General features: G+C 50.3%; 3 protein-coding genes across 4 annotated transcripts; 2 read left to right on the forward strand and 1 right to left on the reverse strand.

Moving 5' to 3' along the window:
- CALR (calreticulin) lies at window positions 1-3,926 on the forward strand. The gene is made up of 9 exons (XM_059389141.1): window positions 1-174; window positions 528-629; window positions 817-1,020; window positions 1,479-1,573; window positions 1,660-1,869; window positions 1,949-2,062; window positions 2,153-2,296; window positions 2,956-3,048; window positions 3,137-3,926. The coding sequence occupies exons 1-9, from the start codon at window positions 84-86 to the stop codon at window positions 3,335-3,337; spliced, it is 1,254 nt and encodes a 417-aa protein (XP_059245124.1). The 5' UTR covers window positions 1-83; the 3' UTR covers window positions 3,338-3,926.
- Window positions 3,927-5,524: 1,598 nt separating this feature from the next.
- On the forward strand, window positions 5,525-11,481 carry RAD23A (RAD23 homolog A, nucleotide excision repair protein). 2 transcript variants are annotated; one of them, XM_059389143.1, is made up of 9 exons: window positions 5,525-5,727; window positions 7,247-7,408; window positions 7,576-7,757; window positions 7,894-7,949; window positions 8,083-8,210; window positions 8,481-8,559; window positions 8,689-8,822; window positions 10,471-10,635; window positions 10,717-11,481. In XM_059389143.1, exons 1-9 carry the CDS (start codon window positions 5,656-5,658, stop codon window positions 10,828-10,830), a joined length of 1,092 nt encoding a protein of 363 aa, XP_059245126.1. In that variant the 5' UTR covers window positions 5,525-5,655; the 3' UTR covers window positions 10,831-11,481. The 2 variants fall into 2 exon arrangements, with proteins under 2 accessions (XP_059245126.1, XP_059245127.1); XM_059389144.1 differs by having other exon boundaries at window positions 8,692-8,822.
- A 504-nt stretch (window positions 11,482-11,985) lies between these two features.
- GADD45GIP1 (GADD45G interacting protein 1) lies at window positions 11,986-13,824 on the reverse strand. Its single transcript, XM_059389145.1, has 2 exons — window positions 13,431-13,824; window positions 11,986-12,344 (listed from the first exon to the last, which is right to left on the reverse strand). The coding sequence occupies exons 1-2, from the start codon at window positions 13,778-13,780 to the stop codon at window positions 12,026-12,028; spliced, it is 669 nt and encodes a 222-aa protein (XP_059245128.1). The 5' UTR covers window positions 13,781-13,824; the 3' UTR covers window positions 11,986-12,025.
- Window positions 13,825-18,558: the final 4,734 nt, after the last annotated feature.

Below are 18,558 nucleotides of genomic sequence, written 5' to 3' on the forward strand. Positions count from 1 at the left end.
GCGGCAGCGTCTGTCCCTACTGCAGAGCCGCCGCCGGAGGAGAGATTTAAAGGGCCCGCGCGCCGCCGCCCCCTCGGCCCGCCATGCTGCTACCCGTACCGCTGCTGCTCGGCCTCCTTGGCCTGGCCGCTGCCGAACCCGCCATCTACTTTAAGGAGCAGTTTCTGGACGGAGGTAAGGCCTGGTCCCGACTCGAGGCCGGCCGGACGTCGAGGGCGGCCGGTCAGCCTAGATTTGCGTTGTTTCCGTGTAATTACTGCTTAGAGGACCAATACGGTGGGCTCCGGGTACGAGAGCCGCCGGCGAGCCTCCCTTCCATGTCCCTGGGGAGCGTCGAGGGTGCTGCAGACTCCCGCGGCGGGAGTTAGGATTTGCTGGAGAAGCCTTTAAGCCATTGAAGTGTCAAACCAGAGGTTGGGGTGGGGTCAGTCAAGGGGTGTCTGTTTCCCAGTGTTTGAGGCTACTGGGAGATATTTAGCGGGAGGAGATCAGTAGGGCCCCACTGACCTGCCCCTTTGATCCCCTAGACGGGTGGACCAACCGCTGGATCGAATCCAAACACAAGTCAGATTTTGGTAAATTTGTCCTCAGTTCCGGCAAGTTCTACGGTGACCAGGAGAAGGATAAAGGTAAGATCCTTGGGCTGGTGGGGGTTCGGATTCAGGAGGACTTCCTGGAGGAAGCCCTGCACTTCACAGCCTGGTTAATCCCCCATGAGCAGGGCAGGGGGAGGAAGGGGCAGCCCTCTGTGTCTCCAATGCTTAGGGTCCGGGGAGGTTGGGACTGAGCCATGACCTCACTATGGTCTCCTGCTAGGGCTGCAGACGAGCCAGGATGCCCGCTTTTACGCTTTGTCGGCCAGATTTGAGCCCTTCAGCAACAAGGGCCAGACCCTGGTGGTGCAGTTCACCGTGAAACACGAGCAGAACATCGACTGTGGGGGCGGTTACGTGAAGCTTTTTCCAGATGGTCTGGACCAGACTGACATGCACGGAGACTCTGAATACAACATCATGTTCGGTAAGGGGCCCCACCCTGGTCCTGACCTTTGATTCGTTAGAGGGAGACTGAAATCTCATGGGTTCTTTAAAGCCCCCGACAGGTAGTTTTGAGAACATGAGAAGTACTTACGTAGTTAAGGCTTGTTTTTGGAAAGGAGGCTGAGAATGTTGCATTGTTGTTGTTGGTCTGAAACTGGTAGTGTATGGGATTTTCTGTAGCTGTTTCCTGATGTTACAAGTAAGGGCATTAAATTCATTAAGAGCCGGTTTTTGATTTTTTTGTTGTTTTGTTTTGGTTTTTTCTTTTCTTTTCCTTTTTAAAAGGCCACACATTTACTCCTTAGTACCAGTGAGGGTCTGATTCCTGTCCTGTGACCCTTCACAGACCTGAACTTAAGAAGCAAGTCTTCCTTTGTAAAGGGGAGCTTTGCAATGGCAGGCATCTTCTTGCTCTGACTGCACCCACTTTCCACCTAGGCCCCGATATCTGTGGCCCCGGCACCAAGAAAGTTCACGTCATCTTCAACTACAAGGGCAAGAACGTCCTGATCAACAAGGACATCCGTTGCAAGGTGTGACTGGGGGTGGTGACAAATGGCGATAGGGGAGTTTCAGGCCAGCATGGTGGGCGGGGCCACTCATCTCCCCCCCTCTTCAGGATGATGAATTCACACACCTGTATACCCTGATTGTACGGCCGGATAATACCTATGAGGTGAAGATTGACAACAGCCAGGTGGAATCAGGCTCCTTGGAGGATGATTGGGACTTCCTCCCTCCCAAGAAGATAAAGGATCCCGATGCTTCAAAGCCTGAAGACTGGGATGAGCGGGCCAAGATTGATGACCCCACAGACTCCAAGCCTGAGGTTGGTGCTTGGGCAGAGGCTCCCCATGTGGAGGGTGCAGAGGACAGCTGGGTTGACTGACTTTTTTATGTATCCTCAGGACTGGGATAAGCCTGAGCACATCCCTGACCCTGATGCTAAAAAGCCAGAGGACTGGGATGAAGAAATGGATGGAGAGTGGGAACCACCTGTGATTCAGAACCCCGAGTACAAGGTGACCTGGGGCTCTGAGCAGGGTGGGGGTGCACAGTGGGTAGCACACCGACCATCACTCAACCACTGGTTCCCTTTTCCCCTTCCGCAGGGCGAGTGGAAGCCCCGGCAGATTGACAACCCAGATTACAAGGGCACTTGGATCCACCCAGAGATTGACAACCCTGAGTACTCTCCTGATAGCAACATCTATGCCTATGAAAACTTTGCTGTTCTGGGCTTAGATCTCTGGCAGGTGAGACACATAAGGGATTCCTGAAGTATTTAAATGTTCAGGGTCATCCAGGAGGAAAGGGATGGTAACATTCAACCTCGGGCAGATCTGAGCCCAAAGTGGTGCTTTTCCTGAAGAATTTCCTGGTCTGTTGTTACGGAGTTCTCACAGCAGCCACTTTGAGGCTCTGCTTATTATGTGCCAGATACCCTTCTAAGATCCTTTATGCAAACAAATTTAACTGTCCTTAACAACTAGAAATTGGTTAATCTCGTTAGGAAATTAGTTTCAGAGGTGCTTGTCTGACTCGGTAGAGCATGCAACTTTTGATCTCAGGCATGAGTTCAAGTCCAACATGGGGAACAGAGCCTACTGGGAGAAAAAAAGAATGTGACTATGAGAAAAAAATTTTTGAGAAAATTCCATTTTGAAGGGATCAAATTTTTGTCAGTTTTCTTAAGTAATAAACATTTTATGCTTAGAATGGTGCCTGGCATGTAGTAGGTACTAGAAAAATATTTGAAGAGACTGAGAAATGCCATTTTATGGATGAAAAAAATCAGAAGGGCATTGTGTAGTTGTCATGGGAATATGGAGGGTGCTGGGGTGGGACTTGTCCAAGGCCAGGGACATCCGATGTCCCCTCTGACCACTTCTCCATCCATCCTCCTGTCCCCCAGGTCAAGTCTGGCACCATCTTCGACAATTTTCTCATCACCAACGATGAAGCATATGCAGAGGAGTTTGGAAACGAGACCTGGGGTGTCACGAAGGTGGGCCCAGGGTCTGGTCCTGGACTTGGGGGGGTAGGCAGGCCTGGTGGGTGAGGGCGAGGCCCTGAGGTATGTGGTCTGTGTATAGGCGGCAGAAAAGCAGATGAAGGACAAGCAGGATGAGGAGCAGAGGCTAAAGGAGGAGGAGGAGGACAAGAAACGCAAGGAAGAGGAGGAGGCAGACAAGGAAGATGAGGAAGACAAAGATGAGGATGAGGAGGATGAAGATGACAAGGAGGAAGAGGAAGAGGAAGATGCTGCCGCTGGCCAGGCCAAGGATGAGCTGTAGGGGCCATGCCGCTGCCTCCAGGGCTGGACTGAGGCCTGAGCGCTCCCGCCGCAGAGCCGGCTGCGCCAAATAATGTCTCTATGAGACTGGAGAACTTTCATTTTTTTTCCAGGCGGGTTCTGATTTGGGGTGGATTTTGGTTTTGTTTCCTCCCCTCTTTTTTTTTTTTTTTTTTTTAAACTGGTGTTTTGTCTTTGATTCTCCTTTAGTCCTTATTCCTGATCCTCCTCTTTCTTGATTGACATCTTTGCCTTCCTCTGTCCCCTTCTCTCCCCAGTTCCCTTAGTTCCCCTCCAACCTGAAAGGGGCAGGGGAGTGTGGAAGAGAAGCCCCAGGCCCAAGATTTCCATCTGCTTTCCTTCGTGATCCCAGAGGGGGGCAGGAGAAGAGGGTGGCATCCCCAGCCCCCAGCACTGAGGAAGAACAGGGCTCCTAGGGCCTGAGCTCTGACCCCCACTGACCACTTCCCTTTTTCCCCTGCTCCCAGGACTGGGCCACTTATAGGTGGGGCAGTGGGTTCCAGCTTGGCTCACACTGAGAATGTAAGAACTACAAACAAAATTTCTATTAAATTAAGTTTTGTGTCTTCCTCCTGTGTCTCCTTCTGGGGGAGGTGACTCTTGAGTAAGGCTCATTTTGCAGCAGCTCAAGTTTTGGTTGAATGTCCCCATAAGGTTCAAGGGGCTGTTTCCCCCTCACAACCTCAAAACAGTGAGAAAATAGTGATAGAAGTGCCATTACAAATACTCTACATACTAACTCCTTGAGTTTTTGCACCAGACTGGTGATGGTGGTTTCTAGTACCAATTCAGTTGGATGAGGAGGTTGAGCTCCAGAATTTGAGTAGGGCAGGGCTATGAACCCACACTGTGGCACCATTTCATGCCATCCATTCCCAGTGAACCATGTATACCTCTTAACAAGCAAGACTACATAGAACGATTGGACCATTTTAAACATTTTCTTAATACTACTCATTAGCTATAATACAGGTACAGAGATGGTAAATAAATAGCACCACCAGTGGTCTTTGAATTCTCAGAGGAAAGAGATGGCCCCAAGGAGGGTGCAGAGATGACAGACCAACAAGGTCTAGGACCCCTGAGGCTTAGCTCATCACTTTGGGTCCAGGAGGCTGCCCGTGAAGTTCAGTAGGTGGTCTGGGGCTTATGTCCCTTGTTGAGGGAGAGAGGCAAGAAGCGCTAAACAGCCTGGCCCACTGTGGTGGAAATGTCTAGACTCTGTAAGCCATGAAGGGAAGAAGCAACGTGACCTGGCTACAGTTGGGCCATGGGTGAGGTGTCCCGTAACTGCTTTGTTTTGGACTTGAGTGCTTGAATGGAAACAAACCAAACGCAGGTTTGGAGGCAGGTAATGGTCAGTTGAGGGTGGGAAGACCTCCACCCAGTAACTGGGAGATGATCTTAGCCTTTGGCCAACTAATCCTTCAATACCTTGTTCATGGATGCGCCTCCATGCTTCCCACCTGGGTCCAATGGCCCTAGCTCCACCCCTCTGGGTATCCTCCAGAATTGATGCATCCGGGGAAAGTCTCCGGATAGGATTCTGTCTTTTTAGTGTAAGGAATCCTGGAAAGGTGACAGTTTCCTTAAATACTTGCGGGGTCAGACTGGGGATAATGGGGTGAACAAAGTGGTTGGGGGAGGAGCAGCAGAGAGGTGGGACACCCAGGAGCTAGTACTACAGGTTCATTCCAAAAATCCAGTTCTCCCTCAGGAATGAATGAGGCCCCAAATTGGCCCCCTGTCCCTGCTTCAACGGACAAGTGTTTTTAGAATTTTCATTTTTTTAGTTGGTGACCTTTCGAGTATCTTTCCAGTCCTGAGTGTGGGTTCCTGTGAGGGCGGCCAAACCAGAACAAAACTCATTTGGGAAACAAAAAAATGAAATAGAAATAAAAATATTTACAAGTACACGAAAAATTTTGTTCAATGTAATCAACAAACTCCTAAGGACATGAAAAGGGAGCTTGTCGGAGCCATTTTGTGGCCCTATGACGTCACCGCTAACGGGCATGGCGTCACTCAGGAAGCCACGTGATGCGTATGCGTGCTGAATGAGAAGCTGCTCCGGGAGCCGAGTTTAGTCTGCGCATGCCTGGCCAAAGGCCTCTTTTTTGCGCATGCTCAGCAAGGCTAAGGGGGGGGGGGCGCAGGTCACGTGTTTTGGTGGTCGGCGCGCGCACCGCCTGCCCCGGAAGCGGTCGGCTCGCGGTGCGGCTGGGCGCTAAGATGGCGGCGGCGTGAGTTGCATGTTGTGTGAGGATCCCGGGGCCGCCGCGTCGCTCCGGCCCCGCCATGGCCGTCACCATCACGCTCAAAACGCTGCAGCAGCAGACCTTCAAAATCCGCATGGAGCCTGACGAGACGGTGGGAGCTGGACCGAAGCCCGGGAGTGGGAACGACGGGTGCCGGGGGTGGGGGTGGGGGAGTGGGGGCGGGGAGGAAGGGATCCCGACAGGAGGGGCGGGGAGGACGGCGCGGGCGGGATTCTGCCCACCCCTCCCAGCCTGCCTGACTTTGCCGAACCTCCGTTTGGTTCTCGGCCCAGCCCCCGGCGACTCGTGCTGATGGCACTTATGGGCCGGTCTCCGGACGAGGCCCCACCTCCGGGGCACCCATCAGGCCCCAGCTTCAATGTCAGCGCCCTCGCGGATCGCGGGAGCCGCAGGCTCAGATTCCCGGCCGGGCCACGCTCTCTGGGACGGGGGCTCCGAGTTCCCAGCTTTGCAGCATCTCCTCGGGACGTTGGTGGCTGAATTTGGGAGTAGTGATCAGGAGATCCCGAGTGGTGACGGCAGTGTCGATAATGATAATAAACGGCCTGAGTGTCAGTCGTCTGTGTTTGTTGACGATTTGTTCTTTACCACCTGCTGAGCGATTTAGTATTATTTTACTAAAAATGCAAAACAAACTTATTTGAGCCATTTTGACAATTTCACTCCATTTTACAGATGTGGGAGTTTAAGAATTAGGGAACTTTGCTACAGTCACATAAAGCAAGTGATGGCAGAACGGGGGTTCATATTTGGTTTTTAGCTGAAAAGAGGTGTAGGAGCTAACAGACCTACTGAACGTCTAACTATGTGTTTGGCACTTTTGGAACAACTACCTCACGAAGGAGACCCTGAAGTCTACGTGTTGTAGAAATGGAAGCACTCCCGTTTTCCGATTAGTCCCAACTATTTGACTTTGGGCAAGCTATTTAATCTTTCTGTGTCTCTGTTTCTCAAACATAAAATGGGATCAATAGCTAGTTCATGCAGTGGTGAGGCTTTAAAAGTGATACTGTACACTTAGTATTATCCCCATAAGATGCTTTTGGCACTGAGCACTGTCAGCAGTGTGGAATGAAGAATCTTACCTCTCTTTTATTCTCTCTCTTTTTTTTTTTTAAGATTTTATTTATTTGACAGATCACAAGTGGGCAGAGAGTGGGGGTGTGGGTAGCCAGCTCCCTGCTGAGCAGAGAGCCCTGGATGCAGGGCTCCATCCCAGGACCCTGAGACCATGACTCAAGCTGAAGGCAGAGGCTTAACTCACTGAGCCACTCAGGAGCCCCTCTCTATTTTTCATCATACTTTACGTTATGTGAAGTCATTTGTTTTCTCTTTTCCTCGCATTAGTGTTACTTTTGGGGAAGTGGGGACTTGTGCTGAGTTTTGTTCCGTGTTATATTATGTACTCAATACTTAGAGTAGCACCTGGTGTGTAGTGTTTGGTGAACACTCCATTGATTGGTGGAATAGGCGAACAAATTGGAATCTGGCATGGTTGACTACGAAGCTTACTTTCTCTGCCATTGAGGCTTGTGGTCTCTTCCCCTCCTCCCCCTTCCCCACTCAAGAAAGAATCTTGAGGTTTGCAATGAGTGTTCCTCTCCTTCCAGGTGAAGGTGCTAAAGGAAAAGATAGAAGCTGAGAAGGGTCGTGATGCCTTCCCTGTGGCTGGACAGAAACTCATTTATGCTGGCAAGATCCTGAGTGATGACGTTCCCATCAGGGACTATCGCATTGATGAGAAGAACTTTGTGGTTGTTATGGTGACCAAGGTAGGTGAAGTGTGCTGCTTGGGAGGGTGGGTGAATTAGCTGGGGAGCTGACAAAGAGCCAGTGTGCCCGGGAGAGATTAGCTATGAATAGGGCGGGGCTGAGACGGGATGGGATGTTGGGGCTAGATAGGGAAATTGATGCCTGCTCCTTTTTCTGGGTGTCACAGGCCAAAACTAGCCCAGGCACCTCAGTACCCCCAGAGGCCTCACCCACTGCTGCCCCGGAGTCCTCCACATCCTTCCCTCCGGCCCCTGCCTCAGGCATGTCCCATCCCCCACCTACTGCCAGAGAGGACAAGAGCCCATCGGAGGAATCAGTCCCCACGACATCCCCGGAGTCCGTGTCAGGGTAAGGCCAGGGAGCAGAAGCCCCACCTTGGGCCCTGTCCTCCCAGCACATTCCAGTACATACGTGTTCCTGCTTAACCTGGGGGAGGGCAAGCCGCCAGAAGCCAGGGTCCGATTTCTCTCTCTTGAATTTGCAGCTCTGTTCCCTCTTCAGGTAGCAGCGGGCGAGAGGAAGACGCAGCATCCACGCTAGGTGGGTGGGTGGTCCCCAGGGCAGAAGCAGTTGGGTGCCCCAGCCAGCAGCTGGGCCTTGTGTGGGTGTGGGAGGGTCTGGGAGCTACCCTTCTCCCTCCTTAGTGACCCAGGCCTTGCTGCTCCCTCCACAGTGACTGGTTCTGAGTATGAGACGATGCTGACAGAGATCATGTCCATGGGCTATGAGCGGGAGCGGGTCGTGGCCGCCCTGAGAGCCAGCTACAACAACCCCCACCGAGCCGTGGAGTATCTACTCACGGTGAGGTGGGGCTGCTCCCTCCTGGGGAGGCCTCAAGGGAGTACATGGGCTTACGTGCCCTGACGGGTGGTCAGAGAGGCAAAACCTGCCCTCTGAAGGCTTTGGGTTGTGGTTCCAGCCAGGAAAGGCTTCGTGCAGGAGCCTGGACATGAGTGATGGGGTGGGTCTATGGAGGGCAAGGCCGAGGTCTCACCTGTCTTCGGCCAGGGCTGAGTATGCAGAAGGGAGGCAGTTCTGATGTGCATTAGAACTAAATAGGACCCCTGACAGGGAATTCCTGGGAGCCCCGAGCCAGAACATGGTTCTGTCCAGGAGAGCCAGGTGTCGGAGCAGCCAGCCACAGAAGGAGGTAAGTGGACTGGGAGATGTGTATGTTGGGTGTCTGCTGTCAAGGTGTCAGACTCCGCCCTCCCCACACTGGCCCCCAAGCTTTTGGGAGTCCAGCATGCTGTCTGATTATACATCTTTCTTCTGCTAGCAGGAGAGAACCCCCTGGAGTTCCTGCGGGACCAGCCCCAGTTCCAGAACATGCGGCAGGTGATTCAGCAGAACCCAGCTCTGCTGCCTGCCCTGCTTCAGCAGCTGGGCCAAGAGAATCCTCAGCTTTTGCAGGTGCGGCCCTGGGGGTGGAGAGAGCCAGGGTAGGCACCACCTCCACTCCCCTGTGGGTACCACAGCCCCAGAAAGCTAGCTTCGCCTAGTGTGGTATGTAGGAGCCCTCTCTGTGTTTGGAAATCAGGACTAGTGACAGCCCCCTGCTGCTCTTGATCTAATGATCCTCCTGGTTTCATGTAATTTTCTCAAACACCTTACGAGGTGTGGGTGCTGTTCTTATCATCTCACGGAGGAAGATACCAGGAGTCTGGAGCAGTGTGGCAGCTAGTGTGGTGTGTGTTTGCCTCTGGGTCCTTTGCTCTACCTTCTGTGTCTTTCTGTTCTGGCTTGGCCTCACATACAGTTAGTGCATCCTAAGTGCCTACAAGGTTGTATGGCACCATCGAGAACTGGTGTGTCCCAGTTAGCTCTGGGACCACGGTACTCAGCAAGGTTCCATCCTGCCCTTGAAGGCTCCTAAGCAGAGGGGCAGTGGACCCTGGAGGTGACAGGGTTTTCTGGATTATCTGTAAAGGCCTGGTTTAGGGCCTGTCATCTACTGCTGCTCCTTCACTCAGTCCCTTTTGCTGCCTCCTCCTGCTTACCTTCTCCAGGTGTTACAGGGCACGGGCTGCAACGCCTTTATCCTCATTTCTGTTTAGTGTTCCCTATATTACCATCTTGAGCAGTGATACGCCTCCAAATCGATGTAACCAACCGGAACCTCCAAATGCCACACTTAACCGATGGCTGACTTGACGCAAACATGAAAGGGCCTTGTAGACGTCTAAGACTTGAGAGCAGATCCTCCTCCCAGCCCTCCCCATCCCCAGAAGGCTTGAGCCTCAGCCCTGTGCCTGCTGGGGTCCGCCATCCCCTGTCTTCTCAGAACATCTCACTCTGTCCGGCCCTGCACTTAGCCCGTACAGCGGCCATCTCGGCTCCCCGCCCAGTTCCCCGCTGCTCCCTGAGGGGCACCGCCCGCACAGTGCATTCTCCACCAGGAGCCAGACTCTTGAAAAAACCCTTTCGAGGTGAAGTTAAAGTCAGACATATATCAAAACAGAACTGTAGAGAGTTGCGGAACCTGCAGGTATGCAACACCCAGATGAATTAGGTCTTTTTGACATGTACACAGATCACGTCTTTCTCTTTTCACTGGGGTGTCCTTTCATTCTAGAAGACACTAGAAGCAAGTAGGTCGGGTCTTTGTTTTCATCTCTTTGTTTTGTCCCTTTTTTGCTGTTTGTTTCCTTCGTTCCTGCCACATAATCTTCTGTTTCTGGGATTTGTTAAGTGCATTTCAATCTCCAAGCCTTTGCACTTACTGTTCTATCTGGAGGAAACTTCCCATCTTGCAGATCACAGGCCTTTCTTTCCTGCCCTGTGGATTTTTTTCTGTAGAGTCCAGTGTTGGCCCTACTGTATGCCAGGCCCCCTATTTCCATTGTAAATAATGACCCATTTATTTGCTTACAGCCTCTCTCCCTCCTCCGGAGCATCAGCTCCACCGGGACAGGCCTGTATCCACTATCGTGTTGCTCTTTGGCCAGAATAGGCCGCCTCTGAATCTGTGCTGAGGGGATGAAAAAGCAGGGCGGTGATCAGGACCCTGGTGGGCATCAGGTGCGGGGGCTCACAGTCCCTTTCCCTCTGTCTCCCACAGCAAATTAGCCGGCACCAGGAGCAGTTCATCCAGATGCTGAATGAGCCCCCCGGGGAGCTGGCAGACATCTCCGATGTGGAGGGTGAGGGGGGCGCCATAGGTGAGGAGGCCCCGCAGATGAACTACATCCAGGTGACACCACAGGAGAAAGAAGCTATAGAGAGGGTAAGAGGCCTGGCTTGGGGGGTGACCTTCCTGGTGGGCAGGGCCCCCAGCCCCTGCTCATACCCACCCGTCTTCCTGCAGTTGAAAGCCCTGGGCTTCCCGGAGAGCCTGGTGATCCAGGCCTACTTTGCTTGCGAAAAAAACGAGAACTTGGCTGCCAACTTCCTCCTGAGTCAGAACTTTGATGACGAGTGATGCAGGGAGGCCAGGCCGCCCCCCCAACCTCCCCACCCCCCAACTCCACAAAAGTTTTATAAAAGAAAAAATATATATATATTCATGTTTATTTAAGAAGTGGAAAAAAATCAAAAACCTTAAAAAAAAAAAAAACCTATTTCCCATCCTCCTCCAGTGGCCCCCGTTCCCATCTTGGCCTGAGAAGACCTAGGCCAGACAGCTGTCTCCCATCCCCCGCCCCAGCCCTGCCTGCTCTAAGAAACTGGCAGGACTGGAGGCGACAGATGGGCCCCTCTTGGCCTCTGTCCCAGCTCCCTGCAGCCAGATGGAGAGGCGGCTGCTTGCTTCCCCCTCCCCTGAAGAGCCCCTGAGACCTCCCTCCCTTCTTCCAGGGTGAGGGGAAGCTGGAGCCCTAAACTTTGATCCTCCATTGGAGTGCCCCAACCTTTCCATCTGGGGTAAACTCAAGAGGCCCAAGGACCCCCTCCCCAGTTTGGCCTTGGTCTCTGGCCTGTATCCCTTTGCTGGAGAGGTTGAGGCCTGGTTTGTCCTGCCTGGGGAGGCAGTAACATCAGAGCTGTTCTGGAGGTTAAGGCCACCCCCTTGACCCCAGGACAGAACCGTGTCTCTGATAAAGGTTTTGAAGTGAATAAAGTTTTAAAAGCCAGACCTGTGGTGTGTGCCTACTGGGGCTTCCTACTCCAGCTTGTCTGGGTCTGGGGGCTAGTTGGGCACAGGTGATAATGCCTATGCTGAGAAGGGGCAGAGTGGTCTGTCAGCCTCTGCAGATTGGGGCTCCCAGTGTCTCCCACCCCCTTGAGGCTATCTCATTCCCAGGCAGTGGGCCCCAGCCCCAACTTAGCCTCGGAAGGGCTGTTTCTCCCTACCCCCCGCCATCACCACTACAGTCTGTTTTGGCTACACTTCCCCCACTAGTAATTGGCTAATTACTGGAGATTAATGTTGGTAAACAGAAGCCTCCTTCTTCTCTGCCATCTGCTCCTCCATTATTTCCCCATTGCATCCCCCTTTCTCCCCCTGAAGCCCCAGTTAGTCGGCATGGCCTAGAGTCCCTGAGTGAGCAGAGCCAGGAAGGGTGGGGGAGTCCCTGGCCCCAGGTGTTTGCGGGGGCCAGGAAGGGGCATGGTGAGAGAAGACACAGCTCTCCAGGGCTGGGGCTGTCGGGCAGCAGATTTTATTGGGAGAGGCTAGCTCAGGAACTGGGTGCCACCGAGGCTTCGGAGTCTTGGGCCGCAGCAGCAGCCAGTGCAGCAGCTCGTGCCTCCTTCTTCTGTCTTTGTTTCTCCTCCTTGAGGCGTTTGCGCTGCTGCTTCTCCAGGTCCTGCAGCAGCTCCTGGAAGCGGGCACTCCTCGGGTCCACATGGTAGCCCAGGCGTTCCTGGGCCTCAGCCTGCAGTCGGGCCCGCCGCTCCTTGTCGGCCTGCTCCTTTTCCCTGCGCTCCTGCTGCTGCCGCCGCCAGTTCTCAATCATCTGTGGCATCTTGGCCATTCTCTCTGCAATGAGCTGCTCCCTGCAGGGGAGGGTAGAATGACGAAGATGGCAACACCCAGGAGCATCCATCCACCCACAGCACCCCCACCCCGATGAAAAACTGGGAAGACTTATGGTGGTCATTAAAACAGGAAAAGTCCCAGACAAGTGGAGTAACAGGCAGGAGGGATGAATTAATTTGTGTGTGACCCTGAGCACAGGAGAGTCAACACCCTGAGGAGACCCCGTCAGCTCGGCATTTTACTGAGCTGCCTTAGCCAGAGAGCTGAACACCATATCGCCACTCCCACAGCACAGACTCTGATCCTGCAGACATCACTGAGCGCCTACTGTATGCCAGGCCCTGTTGTAAAGGCAAGAAATGGATTGGACCTTTCTCTCCAATCCTACGACTTTGTAGGTCCCAGTCACAGTCCCATTTTTAAGGATTAGAAAGGTGAAGCTGAAAGATCTAAAGCCCCCATGGCAGAGTTATCTAGCTGGGATGGGGTGGAGACTGGGGTTCACATTCTAGCTTCACCTTTTACTGCCTGGGTGATTCCACAAACTCCCAGGCTTTGGTTTTTCATCTCTACAATGAGGGTGATGCCCTCTTCCTCTTAGAGTTACTGTGAGGACGAGAACAATAAAAAGCAGGAACACGCTTGGCCTTCACCAATTTGCCTGCCCTCCAAGAAGCAACACCATCCTGATGTTCCTGGTCTTGTATTCTTCAAGTCTAATCCTTCAGACCTGTCTCCTGAAGTCTGACCTCTGCCCTTGACTCCAGGCCCCACCACCCTTCCCCAGCCACAATGACCTCCTGGCAGCTCCTTAAAGCATATTCCTACCTCGGGGTCTTTGCACCTTTTACCAGGAACACTCCCTAGGATCTCCCCGTTGCTATGTCTAGTCATTCAGGTCTCTAAGGATCAACTTGGAGAGGTTCGAGGTCTCAAACCAAAGTCGTTCTCTGGCACACACATTTTTCAGTTTTATCTTCCTAATGGTTCCCTGTCGCCATTTAAAATTATCTTGTTCTCTGCTATGTGCTCAGCACCTGGGACAAGGCCTTGCACACAGGAGGTCCTCGGCCCACCACCCCCGCCTGCCCGACCGCACACACCTGGCCTGGCGCTTCTGCTCCTCCGCCAGCTGCTGCACCCGCAGCGACTCCTGCATGGTCGCCAGGCTCGGGAACCATTCGCGCTCCTCAGCCTCCAGTTCGCGCAGCTGCTCCCGCGACGGCCACAGCGAACCGGCGGCCACCCCGGAGGCGGCGCCGTGCCGCGCAAACTGCTTGGCCGCGTAGCGCGGCCCCAGCTGCCAGCGCGGGGTCAGCGGGTCGTCCGGGTCCGGCCACCAGGGCCCTGGCGAGCGGCGCGGGGGCGGAGGCGCCCGGTAGTCACGGGAGCCCCGGCCCAGAATCGCCGGCAGCTCTAGCAGGGTCCGCGTTCGCCACACGGGCGCCGCCATCTTGGCTGTGCGGGGTCCTCGCGGGCCGGCCGGGGTGGCCACAGCACTGCCTGCGCGCGAGGTCCGAAGGCAGCCTGGGCGGGGCGAGGGGCGTCCCCGCGGCCTAAGTTCCGGGCAGGGGAGAGGAGGGAGTAACAAATGTCCTATACATCTTTAAGTATAATTAAAATTTTTATTTTAGCAGTTATTTATTAAAATCTCACTAAGTTTTAACTTTATACATTTAAGGTAGCATTTGATTTTTTATTTCAAAAATTTAAGTGTCTGAATTTTAACTATTTTTTTAAAATTTTAAATATTATCTCAGTTTGAAGTTTAATCTACGTATTACTTTATATTAAATTTTATTTTTAAGTTACTTTATATTTTAAATATTTAGAATCTTTTTAAGATGTTCGTTTAAATATTTAAATTTCATTTTAAATACCTGAATATTTTTATAACATTAAGTATTCATTTTTTATGCTTTATTTTATGCTTTTAAATTTTATTTTTAATATCTCAAGATTTTTATTTTAAAGAATTGTTTAAAACCGTACCTAGACAATTTTAAATATTTAAATTTCTACTTAAAATATAAAAGTACGATTAAGGTATATATGTAGAAATTTTATTTTAAGTTTTATTGTGAACATGTTATTACTTTTTGCCTTTCAATTTTTTATATTTAACAATATTTAAAATGTTTGATCAAAATGCAGCAATTAAACAGTATCTTTTCAGAACGGGATTTTAGCCTTAAAAAGGAAGGAAATTCTGTCTCATGCTGCAACATGGATGAACCTGGAAGACATTATGCTGAGTGAAATAAACCAGTCACAAAAGAACATACATCATGTGATTCCACTTATATGAGGACTTTGGAGTAGCCAAATTCATAGACACAGAAAGTACAATGAATGGTGGTTGGCAGGGACAGAGGAGACAAAGAATGGGAGTTCGCGTTTAATGGAGACAGAGTTCCTGTTTGAGAAGATGAAAAGGTTCTGGAAATGCATGACGTGCTTAATAGCACTGAACAGTACATTGAAAATTATGAAAATGGTACGTTTTATGTTATATATATTTTATCTCTCTCTCTCTCTCTTTCTCTCTCTCACACACACACACACACACACACACACGAATTGCGGTTCCCCGGGTGAACTAGCAAGCCTGGAGAAGAATGTCCAGAATTTATAACCTCAGCATATATATCATTTATGTCAATCCCAAGCTGGAAACAGCGGGCACCCGAGTCGGTTCACAGCAGAATGGAGACCTAAGTTTTGATGTTTCAACCAACAGAATACTGCGCAGGAATACAAGAGTAGAAATGACATCTGGGTGTAATCTCAAAGTGGGTAATCCTCAGGGACAGCATTTGCAACAAAGGATGCAGGGCCCAAGGGATTCCTTTTCATGAGGGAATGTTTTTCACTGTGTAAAGTTTACACAAATTGTCCTTTTTATGTAAAGTGGAAAAATCCTGGTATAGTTATGGATGCAAACCCTTAGGGGTAAAGGCAAGGCAGCAATCACTCTGGAAATCAAAATGGGTGTGAGGGGCTATCGGAGAAGTGGTCATGTTGGTGGGGGGAGAGGGTCACTGGGTAACCGGTCCTTGAGCTGGACATTCCTGTTCTGTTTGCTTTTGGACTGTACTAAATGTTTGTTTGTTTGGTTTTTAAGATTTTATCAGAGAGGGCAAGCCAGCACCAGCAGGGGGAGGGGTAGGGAGAGAAGCAGTCTCTGCCCTGAGCAAATAGCCCAATGTGGGGCTTGATTTCAGGATCCTGGGATCATGACCTGAGCCGAAGGCCGATGCTTAACCGACTGAGCCACCCAGGGGTCCCTCATGTTATTTCTTGATCTGGGCTACAGGATGGCCTGAGTTATAATTATTCTGTAAGCTGTGTATGTGTGGGCTGCATACTTTCCTGTAGATTTATTATACTTTGTAAGTGAAAAAAAAAATACAACCAACAAAAAGGATTACAGTGAGAAATCATATGCCCACCTGTCTTCTATACCCCCCGACCCCCGCCTGAGCTCCTCTCCTGACTTGTGTTAGTTTCTTGTGTATCCTAGAGCAGTGTTTTAGACATTGTCATTTACAGTGTTAACGAATTACTTCGCAAGGACAGATGAGTACAGTCACATATGTCATCACCCAGAGCTAGCAGATATTAACACTTTGACTAGATCGCTTCAGATCTTTTTTTAAATGGAAGTGTAGTTGACATACAATATTATGTTAGTTTCAGGTGTTCAATGTAGTGCTTTGACAATTGCACACATTACAAAATGCTCACCACGGTAAGTGTAGTCACCATCTGTCACCATACAATGTTACTACAATATTATTGACTATGTTCCCTATGCTGTACTTGTCATCCCTGTGACTTTATTTTGTTACTAGAAATTTGTACCTCTCAACCCCCTTCACTTATTTTGCCCATCCCTCTACCCCTCCACCCCGCTCTACCCCCATCTACCCCCCTCCCCTCAGGTACCCACCTTCAGATCCTTTTTTAAAAAACTCTTTTTAATAAAACCTGCCCCCTACTGTGGAAGTCTCCAATGACAGGCAGTAAGGCCTCCACCGACAAATACCACCCCTTTCCTAACCCCACCCTTCTCAGGAGTAACAATTATTTTGAAATTAGCTTATTCTTCCAGGACCAGACCAAACTTTATGCATTTGCTACTTATCTGGAATCTTGAAAACACTATGCAATATGTATTTTTATTTTTTTACAAGATTTTATTTATTTGAGAGAAAGAGAGCAAGAGAGAGGGAGAGAGAGAGAGTGCACGCACGCAAGCGGGTTTGGGGGTAGAGGGGAAGAGAGAAGCAGACTCCCTGCTGAGCAGAGAGCCTGATTCAGGGCTGGATCCCAAGACCCTGGGATCATAACCTGAGCCAAAGGCACATGCATAATGACTGATTCACCCAGGCACGACTCCCTGGAGATTTCTTGTACATGCTGTGTAGCTGTTTTTCACCCTGTGGGTCAGGGGGCCCATTATTGACTCAGGAAATCAATGAGCTGGGTTACAACTTAGCATTTATTTATTTACTTCCAGGTTTATAATTAAGGGGAGAATGGTTCATAGAAAACTCTTTTTTTTTTTTCTCCCATAGAAAACTCTTTATTTTAAAAAATGATTTATTTAGGGACGCCTGGGTGGCTCAGTGGGTTAAAGCCTCTGCCTTCAGCTCCGGTCATGATCCCAGAGTCCTGGGATCGAATCCCGCATCTGGCTCTCTGCTCAGCAGGGAGCCAGCATTTTAAAGTGTGCTAGTCAGTGGCAATCAGCACACCCACACTGTTGTGCAATCATTACCACCATTGAGCTCTAAAACTTTGTCATCTTGCAAAACAGAAACTGTCCCTGTTAAACACTAAGTCCACATTCCTCCCTCCCCCAGTGCCTGGCACCCACCATTCTATTTCTGTTCGTATGAATCTGACGACTCTAGGGACTTCCTATAAGGAGAAGGATACTGTATTTGCCTAATTGTGACTGGCTTATTTCCCTTAGCATAACGTCCTCAATAATGTCCCCATTGCAGCCTGTGTTAAAAGTTTCCTTCCTTTCGGGGCACCTGGGTGGCACCTGGGTTGAGCTTCTGCCTTCAGCTCAGGTCATTGTCTCAGGGTCCTGGGATCGAGCCCTGTGTCAAACCCTGCATTGGGCTCTCTGCTTGGCCCCCTCTGCTTCTCTGCCTACTTGTGATCTCTGTGTCAAATAAATAAATAAAAATCTTAAAAAAAATAATTTCCTTCCTTTCTAAGACTGAATGACATTCCATCATATGTATTTACCACATTTTGTTAATTCATTCATCCGCTGATGGATACGTGAGCTGCTTGCGCCTTTTAACTGTTGTGAATAATGTTCCCATGACCTTGGGTGTATAGTGGTTATTTATATAGAAAAAATAGAATAAAATAAAAATATCAGATTGTATCACATGTAGTAAGGGTAAGTATCCTTCGGTAAAACTTGTATTCTATCACATATACTGTGTATATATATATACATATGTATATATATGCTAGTGTTCCAGTTGCAAATGGCGCTAACAAACTTTGCCCCAAACAACCATTTTGATTTTGCTCATAGAGCGTGTAGGTCAAGAATTTGGATATCAGGGATGCCTGGGTGGCTCAGTGGGTTCAGCCTCTGCCTTCGGCTCAGGTCATGATCCCAGAGTCCTGGGATCAAGCCCCGCATCGGGCTGCCCCGCATCGGGCTCTCGGCTCAGCAGGGAGCCTGCTTCCTCCTCTCTCTCTGCCTGCTTCTCTGCCTACTTGTGATCTCTGTCTGTCAAATAAATAAATAAAATCTTAAAAAAGAAAAAAAATTTTGGACATCAACAAAAGCCAAACTATGGAAAGAGCCCAAGCGCGGTGCCCATCTGATGATGGCTGGATAAAGAAGATGTGGTGTGTGTCTCTGCAATGGACTATGACTCAGCCATCAAAAAGAATGAAATCTTGCCTTTTGCAGTGAGGTGGATGGAGCTAGATAGAGGGTCTTAAGCTAAGCAAAATAAGTCTGTCAGGGAAGGACAAATACCGTATGATTTCACTCCTATGTGGAATTGGAGAAACAAAACAGATGAACACATGGGAAGGGAGGGAAAAAGAGAGAAGAAAACAAACCATAAGAAACTCATAACTAGGGGCGCCTGGGTGGCTCAGTGGGTTAAAACCTCTGCCTTTGGCTCAGGCCACAATCCTAGGGTTCTCGGATCAAGTCCCGCATCAGGCCATGTGCTTGGCAGG

Source organism: Mustela nigripes, chromosome 2, assembly GCF_022355385.1.
Source record: "Mustela nigripes isolate SB6536 chromosome 2, MUSNIG.SB6536, whole genome shotgun sequence".
NCBI classification, from domain to species: Eukaryota; Metazoa; Chordata; class Mammalia; order Carnivora; family Mustelidae; genus Mustela; species Mustela nigripes.